The following is a 23,970-nucleotide window of genomic DNA, read 5'->3' on the forward strand; positions in this document are numbered from 1 at the left end:
CATGAGTGTATACTATTTTAAATAAATGACTAAATTTTTTTAAAAAGGATAAAAAGGAACTCTTTCTTTTTTTTGGGGGGGGGGGGATTCATTGAGGGTACAATAAGCCAGGTTACACTGATTGCAATTGTTAGGTAAAGTCCCTCTTGCATTGTTGTCTTGCCCCCATAAACTGTGACACACACCAAGGCCCCACCCCCTCCCTCCTTCCCTCTTTCTGTTTCCCCCCCCATAACCATAATTGTCATTAATTGTCCTCATATCAAAATTGAGTACATAGGATTCATGCTTCTCCATTCTTGTGATGGCTTTACTAAGAATAATGTCTTCCACGTCCATCCAGGTCAATATGAAGGATGTAAAGTCTCCATTTTTTTTAATGGCTGAATAGTATTCCATGGTATACATATACCACAGCTTGTTAATCCATTCCTGGGTTGGTGGGCATTTAGGCTGTTTCCACATTTTGGCGATTGTAAATTGAGCTGCATTAAACAGTCTAGGACAAGTGTCCTTATGATAGAAGGATTTCTTTCCTTCTGGGTAGATGCCCAGTAATGGGATTGCAGGATCAAATGGGAGGTCTAGCTTGAGTGCTTTGAGGTTTCTGCATACTTCCTTCCAGAAAGGTGGTACTAGTTTGCAGTCCCACCAGCAGTGTAAAAGTGTTCCCTTCTCTCCACATCCACGCCAGCATCTGCAGTTTTGAGATTTTGTGATGTGGGCCATTCTCACTGGGGTTAGATGATATCTCAGGGTTGTTTTGATTTGCATTTCTCTAATATATAGAAATGATGAACACTTTTTCATATGTTTGTTAGCCATTAGTCTGTCGTCTTTAGAGAAAGTTCTATTCATGTCTCTTGCCCATTGATATAAGGAATTGTTGGCTTTTTTGATGTGGATTAATTTGAATTCTCTATAGATCCTACTTATCAAGCTTTTGTCTGATTGAAAATATGCAAATATCCTTTCCCATTGTGTAGGTTGTCTCTTTGCTTTGGTTACTGTCTCCTTATCTGTACAGAAGCTTTTCAGTTCAATGAAGTCCCATTTATTTATTTTTGTTGTTGTTGCAATTGCCATGGCAGTCTTCTTCATGAAGTCTTTCCCCAGGCCAATATCTTCCAGTGATTGTCCTATGCTTTCTTGGAGGATTTTTATTGTTTCATGCCTTAAATTTAAGTCCTTTATCCATCTTGAATCAATTTTTGTGAGTGGGGAAAGGTGTGGGTCCAGTTTCAGTCTTTTACATGTAGACATCCACTTCTCCCAACACCATTTATTGAATAGGGAGTCTTTCCCCCAAGGTATGTTCTTGTTTGGTTTATCAAAGATTAGGTGGTTGTAAAATGTTAGTTTCATTTCTTGGTTTTCAATTCAATTCCAAGTGTCTATGTCTCTGTTTTTGTGCCAGTACCATGCTGTCTTCAGCACTATGGCTTTGTACCACAGACTAAAATCTGGTATGCTGATGCCCCCAGCTTTATTTTTGTTACAGAGAACTGCCTTAGCTATACGGGGTTTTTTCCGGTTCCATACAAAACGCAGAATCATTTTTTCCAAATCTTGAAAGTACGATGTAGGTACTTTCATAGGAATGGCATTGAATAGGTAGATTGCTTTGGGAAGTATAGACATTTTAACAATGTTGATTCTTCCCATCCATGAGCATGGTATGTTCCTCCATTTGTTAATATCCTCTGCTGTTTCCTTTCTGAGGATTTCATAGTTTTCTTTGTAGAGGTCCTTCACCTCCTTCGTTAGGTATATTCCTAGGTATTTCATTTTCTTTGAAACTATGGTGAAGGGAGTTGTGTCCTTAATTAGCTTCTCATCTTGACTGTTATTGGTGTACACAAAGGCTACTGACTTGTGGACATTGATTTTTATATCCTGAAACATTACTGTATTTTTTGATGACTTCTAGGAGTCTTGTGGTTGAGTCTTTGGGGTACTCTAAGTATAAGATCATGTTGTCAGCAAAGAGGGAGAGTTTGACCTCCAATGCTCCCATTTGGATGCCCTTTATTTCCTTGTCTTGCCTAATTGTATTGGCTAGAATTTCCAGCCCTACGTTGAGTAGTAAAGGTGACAGAGGACAACCTTGTCTGGTTCCAGTTCTAAGAGGAAAAGCTTTCAGTTTTACTCCATTCAGTAAAATATTGGCTGTGGGTTTGTCATAGATAGCTTCAATCAGTTTTAGAAATGTGCCACCTAGGCCTATACTCTTCAGTGTTCTAATTAGAAAAGGATGCTGGATTTTATCAAATGCTTTTTCTGCATCTATTGAGAGGATCATGTGATCTTTATTTTTCCCTCTGTTAATATGGTGGATAACATTTATAGACTTGCGTATGTTAAACCAGCCTTGCATCCCTGGGATGAAGCCTACTTGATTATGATGAATGACTTTTTTGATGATAAGCTGGCTAGGATTTTGTTGAGAATTTTTGCGTCTATATTCATGAGTGAGATTGGTCTGAAATTCTCCTTTTTGTTTGGGTCTTTTCCTGGTTTTGGTATCAGGGTGATGTTTGCTTCATAGAATGTGTTGGGGAAGATTCCTTCTTCCTCAATTTTTTTGAATAATTTCTGCAGTACAGGAATAAGCTCTTCCTTGAAGGTTTGATAGAATTCTGGAGTGAAGCCATCTGGACCAGGGCATTTTTTGGTTGGAAGCTTTTTTATTGTTTCTTTGATCTCAGTGCTTGAAATTGGTCTGTTCAGCTCTATTTCTTCCTGGCTGAGTCTAGGGAGAGGGTGTGATTCCAAATATTGATCCATTTCCTTCACATTGTCAAATTTCTGGGCATAGAGTTTCTGGTAGTATTCAGAGATGATCTCTTGTATCTCTGTGGGATCAGTTGTTATTTCCCCTTTATCATTTCTGATTGAGGTTACTAGAGATTTTACTTTTCTATTCCTCGTTAGTCTGGCCAATGGTTTATCTATTTTATTTATTTTTTCAAAAAACCAACTCCTTGTTTCATTAATTTTCTGAATGATTCTTTTGTTTTCAATTTCATTGATCTCTGACTTGATTTTGGATATTTCTTTTCTTCTACTGAGTTTAGGCTTAGACTGTTCTTCTTTTTCCAATTCCATAAGATCTCTTTTGAGATTGTTGATGTGCTCTCTTTCTGTTTTTCGAATGTAGGCATCTAAAGCGATGAATTTTCCTCTCAAAACTGCTTTTGCAGTATCCCACAGGTTTTGGTACCTTGTGTCTTCATTGTCGTTATGCTCAAGGAAGTTAATGATTTCCTGTTTTATTTCTTCCTGCACCCATCTGTTATTCAACAGAAGATTGTTTAATTTCCATGCCTTTGGGTGGAGTCGAGCATTTTTGTTAGAGTTGAGTTCCACCTTTAGTGCCTTATGGTCTGAGAAGATACAAGGTAAAATTTCAATTCTTTTGATTCTGTTGATATTTGTTTTGTGCCCCAGTATATGATCAATTTTGGAGAATGTTCCATGGGGTGATGAGAAGAATGTATATTCTTTATCTTTGGGATGCAGTGTTCTAAATGCGTCTATCAAGCACAGTTGTACTAGGGTCTCATTTAAATCTTATATCTTTGTTTAATTTCTGTTTAGAGGATCTGTCCAGCTCTGTAAGAGGAGTGTTAAGGTCCCCTGTTATGATGGTATTATCAGATATCATATTGCTCAGACTGAGTAAGGTCTGTTTCAAGAATCTGGGAGCATTTAAATTGGGTGCATAAATATTTAGAATTGAAATGTCTTCTTGTTGTATTTTTCCCTTGACCAATATAAAGTGACCATCTTTGTCTTTTTTGACTTTAGTTGCTTTAAATCCACAGGTATCTGAAAATAAGATTGCAACTCCTCTTTTCTTCTGAATTCCATTTGCCTGAAAAATTGTCTTCCAACCCTTGACTCAGAGCTTTAATTTGTCTTTTGAAGCCAGGTGTGTTTCTTGCAGACAGCAAATGGATGGCTTGTGTTTTTTAATCCAGTCAAACAATCTATGTCTCTTCAGTGGGGAATTCAAGCCATTAACATTTATTGAGATAACTGATAAGTGTGGTAGTATTCTATTCGTCTTATTTGGTGAGAGTCCATTGCTTAGTTTTATCTTTTGCATCAGTGTGGAGGTTAGGTTCTGTCCTTTGATTTCTGAGTTCTTACTTTGCTGCTGATCCATTGTGGTGGTCAGTGTGCAGAACAGGTTGAAGTATTTCCTGTAGAGCTGGTCTTGTTGTGGCGAATTTCCTCAATGTTTGTATATCCGTAAATGATTCGATTTCTCCGTCAATTTTGAAGCTTAGCTTAGCAGGGTACAGAATTCTGGGCTGAAAATTGTTCTGTTTACGTAGATTAAAGGTAGATGACCATCGTCTTCTTGCTTGGAAAGTTTCATTAGAGAAGTCTGTGGTCACTCTGATGGATTTGCCCCTGTAGGTCAATGGCACTTACTCCTGGCAGCTTGCAGAATCTTTTCTTTTGTCTTGACTTTGGACAGGTTTATCACAATGTGTCTTGGAGAAGCTCGGTTAGAGTTGAGGTGACCTGGGGTTCGATAGCCCTCTGAAAGCAGTGTGTCAGAATCTTTGGTGATATTTGGGAAATTTTCTTTTATAATATTCTCTAGTATGGCTTCCATTCCTCTGGGGCATTCTTCTTGCCCTTCTGGAATTCCTATAACTCGTATGTTGGAACGCTTCATAAAGTCCCATAATTCTGACAGTGAACGTTCTGCTTTCTCTCTCTTCTTTTCTGCCTCTTTTACTATCTGAGGTATCTCAAAAACTTTGTCTTCTTCCTCTGAAATTCTTTCTTCTGCATGGTCTAACCTGTTGCTGATACTTTCCATTGCATCTTTAAGTTCCCTGATTGACTGTTTCATTTCCTTCAGCTCTGCTATATCCTTTTTATATTCTTCATATCGTTCATCTCTGATTTGATTCTGTTTTTGCATTTCCTTTTGGTTAATTTCCAGTTTATTAGCAGTTTCCTTCATTGTTTCCATCATTTCTTTCATTGTTTTCAACATGTGTATTCTAAATTCCCTTTCTGTCATTCCTAACATTTCTGTATAGGTGGAATCCTCTGCAGTAGCTACCTCATGGTCCCTTGGCGGGGTTGTTCTGGACTGGTTCTTCATGATGCCTGGAGTTTTCTGCTGATTCTTCCTCATGAGTGATTTCTTTTATCTGTTTCCTTGCCTTAATTTTCCTTTCACTTCCTCTTGCTCTTTAATTTCTCGTGCCTGTGGACCTGGAGAACTGTTTATCCAAAAAGTATTTCCAATTCTGGCAATGTGTTCCCTTCGAAATGTGGTGGAGAGTGTTCTCTCTTCTTTCTTGGCCTTTAAATCACACTTTCCCAGCAACGACGTTGTGCCCAACTGCTGAAATAAGAGAACGACTCTGTATTTTCAGGACTCAGGAGGCACAGAGTCTTCCTGGTGGGACTGCGCTCTGAGGCAGCCTCGCAAACGCCGGTGCGCAGCCCGACCGGCACCGCAGTGCCCCGCCGCAGCGGTGGGTGCAGGACGAGGAGCTGCGGCTCTGCACCAGCCGCCTCAGCTCAGCCGTGCCTGACACCCGGCACTGGCCTCGGCGCACCGCCCTGAGACGGTGGCGGCAACTGAGGCTGCAGCCCCCGCACAGACCTACCGCTACTGCTGCCGCTGCCACCAGCCCCAGAGTGTGAGCCCCTGGCGCGTATCTCCGGCTCCAAGGGAATCACGGCTCAACAGGAAAGCCAGTCCGAGAGAAACCGACGTGCCGCCACGGGCAGACCGCCAACCTTCTGCCAATGGGCCGGTCGCATCGTGGGCGAGCGAGCAGGCGGGCGGGCGGGCACCGCAGTCCACTCTCACCGCTGGGCCGCAGAGGATCAAAAAGGAACTCTTCTTTACATAAGATTATCAATTAATAAATGGTTCAGCACCTGTAGCTTAGTGGTTAGGGCACAGGCCACATGCACGGGGCTGGTGGGTTCCAACCCAACAAGGGCCTGCTAAACAACAATAACAACTACAACAAAAAAACAGCCAGCCTTTGTGGTGGATGCCTGTAGTCCCAGCTCCTGGAAGGCTGAGGCAAGAGAATCGCTTAAGCCCAAGAGTTTGAGGTTACTGTGAGTTTTAACACCAAGGCACTCTAGCGAGGGCAACATAGTGACACTCTTGTCTCAATAAATAAATAAATAAACAAACAAATAAATAAAATAAACCTAGAAAGAATGAAAAGAGAAAATTACCATTAGAAAATAACAAAATCTGCTACACTTAAGACCTACCAATTAATACTAAAATTAATAGTAAATTAATGGGCAAAAATTTAAGAATACAGAAGGTATAGTTAAGTCCTCACTTATCATTGATAGGTTTTTGAAAACTGTGACTTTAAGTGAAAACAGTATCAGAACATCCTCAAATGTCACTTCATTACAATGTTGGTGAGGGAAAAAATTGGTTTTTCATTATAGAGGGCATCTGTAAAATTCATGTGCAATTTTATTTTACTTTTTTGGAGATGGAGTCTCATTTGGCCACCCTGGGTAGAGTTCCATGGCATTATCATAGCTCACAGCAACTTCGATATCTTGTGCTCAAGTGATCTCTTGCTTCAGCCTCCCAAGTAGGACCACAGGCGCCCACCACCAATGGGGTCCTGCCCTTGCTCAGGCTGGTCTTGAAGGAGGACCACCCACCTCAGCCCACCAGAGTGCTAGGATTACAGGCATGAACCACCATGCCCAGCTAGTGTTCAATTTTATATGTATATCATCTTAACTAAAGTTGCAGTTTCCAAGAATCTAACATCATTAAATGAGGAGTTATTGTATTTGCATACCCTCAACCCCCCAAAAAACATTTTATTATTTACAAGTGATAAATAGTAACTTTGTAGTAGAGAAACTGGGCAGACATCCCCTTAACCAAAAAACCTTGTTAACAGTCCCAATAAGACAACACACTGACATCAAGCATCCCGATATGACATGCACAGAAGGCCACATCATCTCTGTTTTTATTCCCCAAAATGCATTACCTCAAGCTAAGTACAAAACATTAGATAAATTCACACTGAGGGAAATTCTACAAAATATCTGACAAGTACTTTTTAAAAGTGTCAAGATCATAAAAGACAAGAAAAGAATGAGTCATCTTTACAGATGGCAAGGGAATGAGGAAACATGACAATAAAATGCAATATGGGATCCTGGATTGGATCCTGGGACATAAAAGGACATTAATGGGAAAACTGATGAAATCTGAATAAAGTCTATAATTTACTTAGTAGTTAATACTACTGCTTAGTCAACAGCATTGTACTCACATTAATTGCTTAGTTTTGGTCACTGTACAAACATAAGATCTTATATTGTAACATAAGATGTTAACATTAAAGAAACCTGATAAAGTACATGAGAATTTTCTATACTACTTTCTTAATTCTTGTGTAAATCTAAAATTCTTCCGAATTAAAAAGTGAAAATAAAAAAAATACATGGCAATTGCAAAGATATGGAATCAACCCAGGTGCTCATCAATTCATGAGATTAATAAAATGTGGCATATGTGTACAAAGGAGTATGACTCAGCCATAAAAAAGGATGAATTAATGCCTTTTGCAACAATTCAGATGGAATTGAAGACCAATGTCCAAGTGAACTGTCTCAAGAATGGAAAAACAAATACCACATGTACATACTATTAAACAGGAACTAACCAATGAGCACACATGTGCACTGAGCGAAGTAAAACCCAGTAGAAGACAAAGAGGGAGAGGGGATAAAGTGCAGAGGGGCAAAAACTACCTAATGGGTACAATGTATATTAGTTGGGTGATGGGGACACCTACAGCTGTGACTCAAACATTATAAAAGTAATTCAGGTAACCAATATTTATACCCTCTTAATATTTTCAGGTATGGAATCTTGGATGATGAATACTGCAAAGTATGCTATTTTTTACCTCAAACTAACTCACTGTCAACTTACCTGAGCTGTAAGGGGAAAGGGTTTCCAGTGAAGGCTAGATTATCTCTGCTCTTAAACTTCATGCTATGTCAGTACCATGACATAATAAAGCTCTAAAAAATAGTCTACTAAAAAAAAAGTTATTCACCTAAATTTAAAACATTTAATTTCCATTTCTGACATTCTAAAAATAGTGATCAGAATTTTATCTTCAATGATGAATCTCCACAAAGCTTCATTTTTAATAGAAGTCAATATTATCATTGCTTACTGCATAATAGTAACAATTTAAATAAAATTCTTACCTTCCAACCACTGCCAGCCTCTCTATAATACGGGAAGTTATCACAAATCCACTGATAAATCTCACTTAAAGTCATTTTCTTTTTCGGTGAGCTATTAATTGCAAATGTAATGAGGCTGGCATAACTGTATGGAGGTTTCCCATCTTTATGCTGTTGGACTTCTTCCTGGTCCAGAGTTGTATTTGGGTCAAGGAGTGCATTCTTCTTAGAAATTCCTGTTCCATGTGCATTTTGTGTAGCATCAGATTTTTGGATGGCTGCTCTCATGGTGAGCTGTGGTAACCAGTCCATAGATGTTAGGCTGCTCTCCAGTTCAGATGTCATCCTGAAGGTAAATAGACTCCTTAGTCAATATCAAGGAAAGAACCCCCGCTTCTCAAAATATCCAATATTCACAAATCTAGGTGTTCCAAAGTGAGGGAAAGCCTGAGTTAAATCTGGAGGAAAAAGATTGAGTATGTTAATGAGCAAACAAAGTATTTAAGGGATCAACATTTCCTATCTTTTTTCTTAAGTTTTTTCCTCTCTAAACACAGCACTTGGTTTTAAAATGTTTAAAATACAGAATACATACTATACACAGTGATTCTGATGCCAATATTTATTAAAAAAAAAAAAAAAGGACTATCACATTAATAGGGCAACAGGATCTTGGCATAAAAATCTCAGTTAGCACTGCAACTCTTTACTCACCAACATCACAAGCCCTTAAAAACTTAGGGCTGTACATCTGGCATTTCTCTTACACAAATTTTTAGGAGAGTCATACAAACAAAACAACATGGAAAGTAAAGGGGAGGCAAGAGGTCAGAGAAGTAATTGAGAAATAAGCACAGGAATTTGCATAGAGGGAAAAAGGTAAAATTTAAGTAGGCGGGAAGTAGGAAGAGCAAAGCAACATAGACAAGAACAGCATGGAGACAAGCTCACTGGGGGAGTTGACTGAAAAGAGGAATGCAAAGTCAAGGACACTAATGAGTGAGAGAAAAGGAAAAAAGGTAGTACCAGAAAGTTACTTTTTAAAAAACAAGTCAAGGAACAATTATGAAAACTAAAGACTTAGCAGTACAAAATATAATGTATTAAATCATAGAAATGGCCAGCAAGAAAAGCAGCATTCGAAGATCAAGGACAGGCCTGAGCAAACCTCTAGTGATTTGGATTTTGTAATGTATTTCTCTCCAAGGCTGAAAAATGCAGACCATTACTACCCAAAGGAAAAAAAACCTGAGTCTACCAGGTTAACATGGTAGATTATAACATACATATATAAGATATGTATATATGTCTATATGTGTGTGTGTGTATACATTAACCTGGTAGATTATAATATATATATGCATATATATATATACACACACACACACACACACGTTAACCTGATAAGATTCAGGATATATGTGTGTATGTGTATGTGCGTTCTAGAAAAGGAAGGAAGATGTTCTAAGAATTGCAGATGAGAATATAGAAATAAGAGGGTGCAGGGTGTTCACACCTATAATCCTAGCACCCTGGGAGGCCAAGGTGGAAGGATCACTTGAGCTCAGGAGCTCAAGACCAGCCTGAGCAAGATCAAGACTCCGAGACCCCTTCTCTACTAAAAATAGAAAAAATTAGCCAGGAATTGTGGCAGGAACCTGTAGTCCCTTTTATTCAGGAGGGTGAAGCAGGAGGATGGCTTGAACCCAGGAATTTGAGGTTGCTATGAGCTAGGCTGATGCATAGCACTCTATGCAACAAAGTGAGACTCTGTCTCAGAAAGGAAAACATAATAATAATAATAATATACATACATATATATATTTTTTTAACATACATATATAGATTGACACTTCACACTGGAACTATTAACTTTCAAGCAGAGGCCTCAAATCCTTCTATCCTGCAATCAAAAAAGCAAGAATAGTGACCCAGACAATAAAGTACAGAAGAATGAAAAGACTACTAAGTGATATCAAAATAAAGGGGAAAGGCAATCAAATTAAAAATTTAGAAGGTACCTCAGTCAAAAAAAATGTTTATAGCTTTAAAAAAAATCCTATACAGCCCTTCCTCCTACATGGCTCCTGACAAAAAGTAACCTGGAATATCATGGATAGGAACTGGACTTCTGGGACATAATACAGAACTGAAAAAAAAAAAAACATAAGATATGGAGTCAGAAGACCAGAGTTCCAAGTACTGATTCTAGTAATTACTAGCTATGGAAATGTAAAAATGTTAATTATTTCTAAACTCTACTTTCATTATAAAATGAAATAGTAATAGTACCTACACTTAAAATATTACTTTGAAAATTAAGTGTGATAACATATGCACAGAAGAAACATTTCAACAAGGATTACTATTATGTAATCCTTGTAAAGTCTAGGATTATCTCGGGAGGGTACTAATACACTATCAAGTAAACCAGATTAAGCAAAAGCAATCATAAATCAGAGGATAGCCATGAGGATTCTATTAGTATTGCCAGTAAATAGAGTCCTATTATCTTGTTTTTCAGATGTGTTAATTTACAATTTTACTTTTCTCATTTTTTCAAATTCCCTCCATCTCTACCGCATGTACTCCTCTGAAAGCTGAACTTTAAATTCCTCTATATAGCACCTTCAGAGATTTTTTTTAAAAATCCAAACTTACCATCCTATCTACAATCTCAGCCAGAAATGCTATTGCCAGCATGAAGTTGTAAGGATTTGTAGAATAAGGAAATAGGATAATTCAGAGATCACACAATGTCAAAAGACTAGGGAAAGTACCCTAAAAATTAGAGACTAATCCCTCTAATCCGAGATGAAAACTTCAGGTTCACTCAATTTCACATAAGTAGTTAACAGACCTAAAACCAGAGTCCAGATCTTCAGACACCAATCCACCAGTTTTGCTACCATACTTCATCTGTAAAATGAGGATATTTTACACAGATCAGGGCCAGGTTAAACAGTAAATACTAAATACACAAATCAGAGCCAGGTTAAACAGTAAATACTAAATAAATGTTAGCTACTATCGGTGGTGGTATTATTCACATTTCATCCAATAAACGTTGGCTATAATTATACCATGCTGTCATTCTATTTACTTCAATCAAGTCTCCACTGAGTAGAGCTTTGGTTTGTTCAAATTCCCAAAGCAGCCAGTTACATGCATTTTCAATGTAAACATACAAGCATGTTCCAAATTGGAATACAATTGTTATTGCAGATGCCCCCTACTGAGAACCATCTTTACCTTCCAGTTACAAAGGTCAGACACAGGAAAGAATTGAGGCTGGGAGTAGTGGCTCACACCTGTAATCCTAGCACTTTGGGAGGCCAAGGCAGGAAGATTGCTTTAGGCTAGTAGTTCAAAACAGTCTAAGCAACATAGCAAGACCCTGTCTCTCTAAAAAAAAAAAGGAAATTAGGGCGGCACCTGTGGCTAAAAGGAGTAAGCCACCAGCCCCATATGCCGGAGGTGGTGGGTTCAAACCCAGCCCCAGCCAAAAACTGCAAAAAAAAAAAAAGAAAGAACGAAAAGAAAATTGGACTGGACTGTAGGTTCCTAGGGGATAGGAATTTTATCATATGTCCTGTGTGTGTGTGTGTGTGTGTGTACTCTAGTATGGCTCTGTATATATGTGTAGTTATATATTCTTATTAAATGTTATAACATGTAATAAATAACTTACTTGCATGTTTACATTACCGAGATTCATAAAGTCTTATTACTGGCGCTGGTGGAAGGGAACAGAAGAGAAAAGATGGTTCTCAGTAGGGGGCATCTGCAATAACAATTATATTCCAATTTGGAACATGGAAAATTTAACCAGGTATAGTGAGGCACACCTACAGTCCCAGCTACTCAAGAGGCTGAGGCAGGAAGATCACTTGAGCCCATGAGTTTGAGGCTGTAGTGAGCTATAATCATGCCACTGCACTTTAGCTCAGGCAACAGAGAACAACCCTACCTCAAAAAATAAAATAAGATAGAAAGAAAAAGAAAGGAATGAAAGTGAGCTGAGCTTTGAGTGCTATACAGGTTCAGAAAAGGGACAAAAAAACATGGACTGCATCCTTTAGAGAAAGATCTTCAGCCACGTCTTGAAGAAAGTTAATATTTAAATAGGCTAAAAAGAAAAAAGTCCCTAGTCTTTCAAAAACAACATGTGTAAAGATTATTCTGTTGTTGCACTTATATTCATCAGTTCTGTTAGAGCAGATTTTAAGTACACTATAAAATATCTCAAATTCAAACTCTAATAAAAGTGGACTTTCTGTTTTGTTTGCAATTCTATTAAATTTTTTTTTTGTTTTTTGCAGTTTTTGGCCGGGGCTGGGTTTGAACCCGCCACCTCCGGCACATGGGGCCGGCGCCCTATTCCTTTGAGCCACAGGCACCGCCCAATTCTATTAAATTTTATATACAGTATTCTTGATAGTAAAGCAAAAAGTGCCTTCATTGTTTATACTTAGGCTGGCAGCTGTAGTGACTCTCCATTAAGCGTGGAGAACACAAAAGATGACTATTAGATTTAGCCAAATCACTATTAACTTTAGAAAGAAACCTATTAATGGAATGGTGATGACAGAAGTCCACTTATATAAGAGAACAGATGGTGATAAATTTAAAAACAGCATGGGAGGCTCTGAGGAATCTAGTTATAGAAATCTGGTTAAGAAATGTCAGGCCCTCATTACCTCACCTCATTCCAAAAGCTTCCTAGCTGGCCTCCTGGACACTGATTTCTCACCACCCCTCTCTGTTAATCACCTCCAATCCATGCATACACTCTAAGAGAAATCTAACAGCACTGCTTTCATGTTTTTATGCCCAAATACTTTCTCCTATTCTACTAAGTCTAAACTCTTCATTTTTAACTACTTTAGCGTTTATTAATCTTTTATTAATCCTTCTCTAAATTCCTAGAGCAATAACAACCTCAGTTTGTCATTTAACATGCAGCTTCATATAGATAATTACATTGTATGCCTTCATCTCCTCTCCCCCCACCATTAGGGATAGTGACCATACATTAGTATTTTTGATGAATGCCATGTAGTATCATTCTAGGCACAAGTGATCTGAAAAATAACATAATAACTGGACAAGGAATACAGCCTTCTTTTCTGGAATATCTTTTCCTTCTCACTCTGCTTGGCTAGCTTCTACTTTTTCTTCAAGTCTCAGACCAAACACCTCCTACAGAAAGCCTGGTCAATCACCTCTTTTCATTCTCCATCTCCTAAACTAAACATGATCTTACTCCTATAGTAGAATATCAATACACCTATCATTTATAGTATATTGTCATTATCTTTCTCTTTCTCTCCTGCAAGCCTTGGATCTCCTTGAAAGACAAATGTTTCATGACTGAAATAGTGATTGTTCATTTAAGGTGTGAGCGTGCTCCTCTCCAAACAAGTGAGACCACAATACATTTAGAAGCTAAAAGGGGTCAGGCATGGAGGCTCATGGCTGTAATCCTAGCACTTTGAGAGGCTGAGATGGGAGGACCACTGAAGTCAGGAGTTCAAGACTAGCCTGAGCAACATAGCCAGACCCTGTCTCCACAAAAAAAGTAGAAAAATCATCCAGACATGGTGGTGGAGGCCTGTAGTTCCAGCTATTCTTGGGGCTGAGGCAGGAGGATCACTTGAGCCCAGGAGTTCGAAACTGCCGTGAGCCCAGGAGTTCGAAACTGTGATGTTGACATCACAGACCTCACACTGGGGCAACAGAGCAAGGCCCTGACTACAAACACACACATACATACACATACACACACTAAAAGTTAAAGTCAAAAGAGTAGACTCAACAATATAAAGGTACTCACAAGAACAAAGTCCTTCATAAGATTAAAAAAAATATGACTCAGCACAGACTAACAGGTAGCATTACAAAGTATTCTACTGGAATAGCAGAGAAAAATGAGATGATGAAAGCACATATGAAAAGAACATAAAGTTACTTGTGGAAGAAAGCAAAGAACAGAAAGGAACTTACGTCTGAAGTTCTTAAACCTATGATGATAACTGTTGCTCAAAAGAAGCTCCATAAGGAATTTTTTCTGCATACAAGTAAAGGGTAACGAGCACCAAGATGTTACAATTCAAACTAAATCATAACATGGGGTTAAGGAGGGGGTTCTAATCCCACTTTATGAAGCACTGTTTGGCCTCCGTCTTCAACTTCCCCAAATCTGAAAAAGTAGCAAAAGCTTATTTAGAAAAAGTTTTCTGGTTGCAACAATATCAAAAGGGGGAGGGGGGCAAAAAGATAGAGATATTGTTAGCTCTCCAAATGAAGGCAAAAAGAAGACACCAAGGAAAGCAAAAGGATTTTAAGAATAGTAAGGGTAATAATATTGTGACCCAAATATTATTGAATCTTCCCACTTCCTTCCTGGTAATTGGGATTTCATCTTAAGACCTGGTATCACAGAAGAACTAAGTAATCAAGAACTCAGAAGAAATCCTTGTAACTACCATCGCAGTGATTATTGGATGCTACTGGTCCCATGCATCTTTGGAGGTCAGTATGTGCTATCACTCCTTTTACGGTGTCTGAGCACTCAAGGCAACCAGAAGCAAGGGCTCTGGCAAAGACCACTAACTGCCACCTAATAACCTGTTGTTATTACCTTCCTCCTTAGGAATAAGTCCCAATTTACTGGGATGGTGTTGTGCCTTTTGTCCTTCTGCTCTCTGGAATGTGCAAACAATAACTATTGCTCTAGCTGTTACCTTATACCATAATCTTGAGAATGGTAGCCACATAGTGAGGATATGGGAGCAGAGAGAAGAAAGCTGGGTCCCTGATTTTTTTGGTGAAACGGTTTGTGAAGCTTCCATTCCACCCCTGGACTACCTACCTTCCAGACTTTTTATGTTTAACTACTATAAAAGAGTTTCCATCAGCAGGTCAATGCAATTCCTAAAATACAAAATTTGAGATGTGACAGTAGAGTGGTACAAGTAACAGAACCTACTACCATTATTCCCTACTACCATGATGATTTTCCCCACATGCATGAATACAGAACAACTCAAATTTCTCCACCTTTCTGTAAAAAAAAAAAAAACCTACTGCCTTCTGTAACAAGATCTTTTTTTCCATTTTAAACAATATTTTTACTTTTTTTTTCAATTTCAGTATTCCAAAATTAAATCATTGGTTTTCCTATTACTTTTTTCCACAGTCTCCTATATTGATATTTTCCTTTTGTACTTATTTTATAGCACCTCAATTAAACGGATATTTGTTTGGCAGCCTTCATTTAAGAAAAGTCTCAAATTATAATAAATTGAAATAGCCAAGAGACAATAGAGTCTAATGATTAAAGATCATTAGCACTAAAGCAATACCTATATATAAATCCTAGCTTTATCCCTAATTAGCTGCATGTCCCTGAGTTGCTTCCTCAGTTTCCTCATTTGTAAAATGAGAATAATAGTATTGACCTCAAAGAGATGTTGGGGGAACTAATACACTTAAAGCACTGAAATAACATCTGGTCTAGTAGTAAGCACACAATTAATGCTACCTACCAAAATCAGTATGCCATCACCAAAGTAACTTTTATAGTATGTCAAGTCAAAAAATAGTCAATGGTATTCCTCAAACCTCCATTTGGAAATGGAGATTCTTAGATCAAATGTTAAATTTTTTTATAGCACCTCAATTAAAAGATGATCTAGGACCAGGTTGTTCAACAGAACTTTCTCCAACACTAGAAATGTTCGTGTGCTGTCCAATATGATAGGCATAGGTGGCTAGTATAAAATGTGACCACTGAGACTAATGAACTGAATTAATTTTACCTATTTCTAATTAAATTTAAATAGCCGGGCGGCGCCTGTGGCTCAGTAGGTAAAGCGCCGGCTCCATATACCGAGGGTGGCGGGTTCAAGCCCGGCCCCAGCCAAACTGCAACCAAAAAAATAGCCGGGGGTTGTGGCAGGCGCCTGTAGTCCCAGCTACTCGGGAGGCTGAGGCAAGAGAATCGCTTAAGCCCAGGAGTTGGAGGTTGCTGTGAGCTGTGTGAGGCTCACCGAGGGCCATAAAGTGAGACTCTGTCTCTACAAAAAAAATAAATAAATAAAAAATAAATGTAAATAGCCACATGAGGCCACTAGCAACTATATCAGTTCAAAAATACATTTTTTAGAAAGTTTATGTAATGGCCACATTAAGGATTTTCTTATAATTCATAATTGGTACATATGATATCTAAACTAGTAAATTAATACAGATTTTGCTAATTTAAAAAATCAATAAAAATTATAATAATCACAAATATAACATGATAATGCAAAGGCTATTTCTGCCACTATGTGGGGCAAACCTAAAAGAGTAACATTTTAACTATGTTAAATACAAATATTATTAATGTATAATATTAAATGTCAGAACATCCTTAGCCTGAAGGCCAGCTGCAAACCTGAACACTATTAATAGATACTCTAGAATCTACAAATATAGGATGAGGGAAAATAGAAGAGAGAAAGAAATCATCTTCTACCGCATGTTCTTGAGCTGACAGAAAAAGATACCAATTTGTCCCATTCCCTCTTTTATTCTAAAAATGATGAATCTTTTTACTTTATAGTATCAGAAAACAGAAAAGAATATCTGTGCCAGATATTTTATGTAATATTTAATCCCATGAACCCTAACAGAACAGTGAGGTTAAGCATTAACAACCCTATTAAAGCAAAATTAGAAAGAGTAAGTTGCCCAAGAATACATGGCTAACATGTGGCAGACAGAGATCCGAACCTGTATTTACCTGATTTTAAGACTATACACCAGAGTGGCCTTATCAATATCAAGCCTGCAACTAGAAACAAGGCAGCAAGAAGGCTTAAAATAAACTTACCCACTTCTCATAGTTCTAAACAGCAGGGTCATCAATACCAAGAGAAGGGAAAAGAGGAAACAGATGGACAGGAAATTCATCGGCACTAATACGAGTTTCTCTGGCACTAAAATATCCCTATGTGTTCCCCAGTATATCCTAAACAGACAGATTAGATCAATAATAAAAGACGTCACTAAAGGAGAAGCATAACAGAAAGGAAAATGAGAAAAGGAGATAAATATGGCACAGCCAGAGGAGAGCAGTGGACAGCAAAGCTTCACCTGTATTTAGAGAAGCTTCATTTGTATTTACAGCCACTCCCCATTGCTTGCATCACCATATGACCTCCACCTTGCCAGATCCCTCATCCCGCCCCCACCCCTTGGTGTAGGGAAAAATTGTCTTCCATGAAACCATCCCTGGTGCCAAAATGGTTGAGGACTGCTGTTCTAGAGAAAGTTTGGAGATTAAAGGAAGAATGACTATCTCCAGGAAGAAAAATTATTTTCAGACTTTTACAAGTGTCCCTTATTTGGGGACACTCCAGCAAAGGAGAAAGCAATCTCTCAATCTATTTCCATTGTAAGATGGATGCATTCTCATGAAAAGACGTGTCATACTGGTATAAGTAAAGCTTTTCCACTGAGGAAGAGGATAGCCAACCCTCCTATGAGAATTTAAGAACATAAAAACAGGCAATGTCACTGTTCACTTTTCATTTGTGACATTCTAGACAACCAGAATTTCTCTCAAGCCTAGGGATACCTTATCTTTACATTCATGGCTCTAGCAATTCTGTATCCCTCCTCCCTTTCCTTTTGCCCTTCAAAGCTGAGCAATTACAACTCTCCTCCTCATGTACACTGTGCTAACCACAGTGAGGTCCTCCTTTTCCTCAAAAGTACAAGGCACCCTCCTGTCTTAGGACTTCCTGCAGTCCCTCTGCCTAGAATGCTCAACTTCCACATACCCAATATGGCTATTTCATCACTTTTTCAGGTCTTCATTCAAATGTCCTTTAGAGGGAAGCTTTACCTGGCTAGCCTCTCTAACATATAACTCTGTATTTCTTGCTCTCCTTCCCTATTTTACTTTTCTCCTTAGCCCTTATCACTGTCACTATCTAACAAATACTTCTATTTATCTTGTTTATTAATTGTCCCTCCACCAGAATTCAAACTCCATGATTACAGGATTCACCTGCTAGGTCTACCGCTATAGCCCTAGCATTCATAATAGTGCCTGACAACATATTAGGTGCTCAATATGCTCAATATGCTGAATTCATACAGTTGACTGCAAAATCACACGTAACTAGAATGGTCCTGCTGTAAACACTTCATATTTTAATCTGAAAGATTTCAATTAACAGATTAGGTTCAGATTATTTTTCAACCTGTACTGTCAGAACCAAAGCAATCCCCCAGGCGCCAGTGCTGAGGGTAGAAGCTTAAGCAAGCAGAAAAGCCCCACATGTATCTGCTTCATTTATGTGACTTCACATAAGATTTGATTTGTAAAAAGGGTATGATGCCTTTAAAAATCTGAAACCACTAAGTTGTATAAAACTTAGTTCTTACTTTTTACATTGTACTTGTTTTATTTATTGTAAATGAGGGTAAACTAGATATTATGCTTATACCATCCTTTGGAAAGAATTAAAATTAACATCTTCAGTCTTATTTAATAATCTGCTACAAAGGCAATCAAAAATTTACTATTTTCTACTTGAAACAAAAAAGATTAGTTTTAAAAAAAAAAACAACAAAATAACATGTTTTTTCATGTACAAATTATCACCTCACTATATTCACTTAGTTTGCTAAATAGGGATTAAGAGTGAATCCAAACCCCATTACCACAAAAATTTCTGTAAGCAAAAATATCACTCCACTACACCAAATATTTTATTCTGAATCTCACTGTAAAATGACTTCACCAGCCTAATTTTAAAATGTTGTATGTTCCAATAAAGAAAAAAAACATAGCACTCACCTTAATGAAGTTACAGATGGACAAGTTTGTCCATACAAACCCATCTGGCCACAAAGAGATCTGAAAAGTAAATAACTGTTAGTTATTAAATGTTCCTAAGTAAATTAATCTATAAATCACACTACAGTTCTAATTAAAACTCTAAAAACAAAAATGGAATGCTAAAAGAATCAACATTTCAGAACACAAACCCACATAATGCAAAATGCTGAGTGATAAAGAGAGATTACACTGAGGAAGACAGACATACCAGGAAACATAAGCGAAATAAGTACACACTATGACTAACATCCCAAGAAGCTGAGACTCCATAAAATTTAACAAATGGTTAGCTACAGGTACACAGATACATAATAGAGTGTGTCCAAACTGTTTATTAGCAGAGTTCTAGGGATTCCAGAGAGATGCCAAAAAGCTACCACAGAGTTGAGCATGCAAGTAGGTTCCCATTCCTCCTACCAATTTGCTCTTCAATCAAAGCAGTTCTACCATTATTGGTTTTATATACTGGACTAAGACTTCCCCTTGATAAACAGTTCTTAACTTTAAGAAAAACGTTAAAAGTAGCACAGAAACAGAAGGAGCTGTGAATTCAAATTCTAGGTTTTAGGTTCAAATTCTAATTGTGAAACTAATGAGACCTTTAAGAATTTACATAACCTCACTAAACTCAGTTTCTTCATCAGTAACTTAGGGATAATATCAGCTACATAACTTTATTCAGCAGAGATAAACTGTAGGTTTGTTCACCAACAAATGTCAAAGTGTCTATGAGTACTACCACCTGGCACACAGGAGAGTGCCAATATTTTCATTAGGTATAAGGATAATCCACACATGCCTAGGGCTAACATAAATAAGTTGAAATAGGTGTAAGTGTATACATAGGGGTACACTGCCCAAGCGGTGGAAACTGTGAGCAACTAAAGAGAGCATTATGGGCCCAATATTGTAAGAACTTCCAATTTTTCAAGAAAAACAAAAAATCCAAAATCTTATTTGAAATCTTTTTATTTTCTTTTGGATTTTCCTCTGAGTTTGTAACCTTTAATTTAGAGGCTCACTAATATCTCTGCATTTAATTGTCCTCTATATATTCTAGTAGACTAAAGAGAGAGACAGATACTTTTATTTTTGCTAGAATAAGATGAAGGATGGCTTGATCACTGTACCCCTGAAAATAACTAAAATGCTAAGTAAAGTATTTTAAAATCTTTATAAATAAAAAACCTGACAGAAGCTATGATCAGAGGCCAAAACTAAGTGTAAGAGGGAGACTAGAGAGTCTGAACTGTCCCAGTGGCAGGTGGAGATGAGAGGTTTAGAAAATTAGCCAACTCAACTGGCTCTTAAACACATTCTACAATATCAGTCTATCAAAAACAAAGGCAACTCCTACAATCCTGCACTGAAATCAGCTTTCCTTCACTTTAGGACATTTGCCAAATCCTATGAATTTCAGCTTGCAATTCCAAGATCTTTTGGGACCCAAGATACAAGAGGCAAAGTTCAGGACTTAACCAAGAGAACTGCCAGGAAAACTACTTTTTAACCTGGATTTTATTTATTTTTTTTTTTTTGTAGAGACAGAGTCGCACTGTACCGCCCTCGGGTAGAGTGCCATGACATCACACGGCTCACAGCAACCTCCAACTCTTGGGCTTCTGCAATTCTCTTGCCACAGGTGCCCGTCACAACGCCCGGCTATTTTTTTGGTTGCAGTTTGGCCGGGGCTGGGTTTGAACCCGCCACCCTTGGCATATGGGGCTGGCGCCCTACTCACTGAGCCACAGGCGCCGCCCTTAACCTGGATTTTAAATACTCCCAAGGAGATGGAGAGACGTGACAGCAGAGTCTCCCCCTGATACTTCAACCCCACAAGCTGACTCACACCTAGAACTGTGTTTAGAGTAACCCTAGAATGGGAGTACCCACCCAATCCTGACAGAAGCAAATGCAAAATTCTCTCCAGGAGAACTCACCTTTGATCTAGATCTGGAAATATTCCTAGAAGTAAGGTTCCAAAATGAATTCACAATTTAAAAAAAAGCATAAATCCCAGAAGGAAATATGCCACCCATCATAACATACAGTATAAACATGAGTTAGCATATTAAAAACCACAGTTTAGACATAAGAATTACTAGACATCTTTCTCTACTGTCTTACTTTATGGATGATTTACTAGTCCTGTCATTGCCTATAAACAGCTGAATCTCATATCTTCATCTTATTAATCTCCTGTTTTCCAAACATAGTCCGTCCTAGAAATGCCAAATTTACCATATCCAAAACTAATTTCATTATCTTCCCTTAATATATTCCTATCTTGATAAAATGGCACACCCTTTTTAATCTAACAATGGCTTTCAGGTTTATAGCTTAACTCTTAAACCTTTTGTTAGAGCAGAACACTTCTTTCCAACCCTTGATTTCTATGAAGAATGACTTCTCTAAACATTTCCTGGCCTCTTCACATATTCCTCTCCAAAGAGCTAACTTGGTTAGCAAGCAAAAGACCTGAGCACCAGGAATTCAGTCTCTTTTTCTTCCTATCAATGATCTGAGTACGTATGCTATGCTGATCCTAACATCCTCCAGAATGAACTGTCCCAGTGGCAGGTGGAGATGAGAGGTTTAGAAAATTAGCCAACTGGATAGGAAGAAGATTAGCCAACTCAACTCTTAAACACATTCTACAATATCAGCTCTATCAAAAACAAAGGCAACTCCTACAAAAATTAAACAGAGTTACCATAAAACCCAAAAATTTTATTTATAGGCATATATATCTCCAAGAGAATGTATATATTCCTACAAAAACTTGCACACAAATGTTCACAATAACATTATTCACAACAGTCAAAATCAAATAACCCAAATGTCTTATCAGCTGATGTCAGCTGATGAATAAACAAAATGTGGTATTATCTATATGATATCCATATAACATACAACGGGTATTATTCAGCCAAAAAAAGGAATGTGGATTTTTTGTAGCATGTAAAGTGAAAAAGTCAGACACAAAAGGTCCTATAAGACTCCACTTATACAAAATGTCCAGAAGAGGAAAATCTATAGCAATAGAAAGTAGATTGGTTGTTGCCACAACAAGGGGGAAGGGGAAGATGGCAGATGGGAAGTAACTACAGAGAGGTTTATTTTTAGAGTGATGAAAATGTTCTGACAGTGGTGATGGTTGCACACCTTGTGAATTTATTAAAAACCACTGAATAACACTTTAAAATGGTAAACTTTATGTGAATTTTATCTTAATAAAAAGCTAATCTTTAAAATGGTCCATCTTATTTCTTCATGTTCTTATTTTCTCAGTTCAGAACTCAGACAAGGGAAAATGATCTTACATACTGAGCTGCCCAAATCTCAAACACCTTTATAGGACCCCCTATCCATTACCATTTGCTAGCAATTTTAGCTCGTAGTTGTCTTTCTAAACTGTGCTAGCCTCAATGCCTTAGTTAACAGTTTTCTAAATTTTTCATCTAGACTATTGCCCCTAAATGACATCTTGAACCCCAGGCTTGTTAACTGAAAGAACAAACACCTATCAATCTTCTCCCTATCCAGGCAACTGAACAGCAACATAGGTATCTCACAAAAGGCGGTTAAGGCTCACACTCAAGTTAGGAAATGTGTCCTGCAAGTTACAAACTCACATCTCTGCAATACTAACTATAACTGAACAATTATATTAACTCATTCAATTATATCTGTAATTTATATGGTTTAATTGGTGCAAACAGCATCTAGAAGTATTTTCTCCAAATCCTTTCAACATCAACCTGGATCAAGGCTCGATGCCTGTAGCTCAGCGGCTAGGGTGCCAGCCACATACACTGGAGCTGAAGGGTTCGAATCCAGCCCAGGCCTGCCAAACAACAATGACAACTACAACAAAATAGCCAGGCATTGTGGTGGGCGCCTGTAGTCCAGGGAAGTTTGAGTACAGTGATATAACCAGAATATCGGTAGTAAATCCACTAATTCACTAATGAGTATGCTCCAGTATAAGCTATTTACTGTATTCCATTACCAACAAAAGAATGTGGAATTCCTTTTAAAATAAGCAGTGTTCAAATGTAAATTAAACTCATTTACAAACTATTCACATTTAGAAAACAGCTGTTATAAAAAGCTAACAGTTGTATAATAATGCATTATTTGGGGGTATGGGATGAAAAGAGACCAAGCATTTTGAAAAGCTACCAAGTAATTCCCATAAGCTTTCTCTCCCATCCCACCTACATCATTCATGGCTTTGAGTCTGAAGACCTATTTTAGAATCCAACTCTGATGGTTACCGACCTTGGAACTTCTCTGAGGCTTAATTTCCCCCAGTATTAAAAAAAAAAAAAATCATGCCTCAGGTACGATGACAGTAGCTTGACTAAAAGCATCACACAACACCAGATAAAGAGTTAAAAATGTGTTGATAAGTGTTACAACACTGGAGTTTGGGTGTTTTTGTTTGTTTGTTTGTTTGTTTTTTGGAGATGGTTGCTCTGTTGCCCAGGGCAGTAGCAACAACATAGCTCAATGCAACCTCAAGCTCCTGTACTCAAGCAATCTCCTGCCTCAGCCTCTCAAGTAGCTGAGACTACAGGTACATACCACCAAGCCCAGCTAATTTTTCTGTTTTTATTAGAGACTGAGTTTCACTCTTGCTCAGACTGGTCTCCAACTCCTATCAAGCAAACTTCCCACCTCAGCCTCCCAGAGTGGTAGGATTACAGGAGTGAGCCACGGTGTCCGGCTTTTTTGTTTGTTTTTCAACTTCTGAATTCTACCCTATCTTTCAAAAAGACTTGAAAGTAAAAACTCCAATAACATCCATTAAGGAACAACCT

At 38.0% G+C, this 23,970-nt stretch overlaps 1 protein-coding gene across 6 annotated transcripts in view; it reads right to left on the reverse strand.

Annotated features, from left to right (window-relative positions):
* Positions 1 to 23,970, reverse strand: part of FOXJ3 (forkhead box J3) — a 174,665-nt gene that overhangs the window by 131,841 nt on the left and 18,854 nt on the right. For 3 of the 6 annotated variants that reach the window (XM_053576413.1, XM_053576411.1, XM_053576408.1), the window contains exons 2-4: positions 19,103 to 19,162; positions 11,105 to 11,163; positions 8,266 to 8,590 (exon numbers count right to left, since the gene is read on the reverse strand). In XM_053576413.1, the coding sequence (XP_053432388.1) occupies positions 8,266 to 8,590; positions 11,105 to 11,163 (384 nt within the window). In that variant the 5' untranslated portion in view covers positions 19,103 to 19,162. The remainder of the gene's footprint in view (positions 1 to 8,265; positions 8,591 to 11,104; positions 11,164 to 19,102; positions 19,163 to 23,970) is intronic. The other 3 variants (XM_053576412.1, XM_053576409.1, XM_053576410.1) reach the window with 2 other exon arrangements.

This window comes from Nycticebus coucang, chromosome 22 (assembly GCF_027406575.1).
Source record: "Nycticebus coucang isolate mNycCou1 chromosome 22, mNycCou1.pri, whole genome shotgun sequence".
Lineage (NCBI taxonomy): Eukaryota > Metazoa > Chordata > Mammalia > Primates > Lorisidae > Nycticebus > Nycticebus coucang.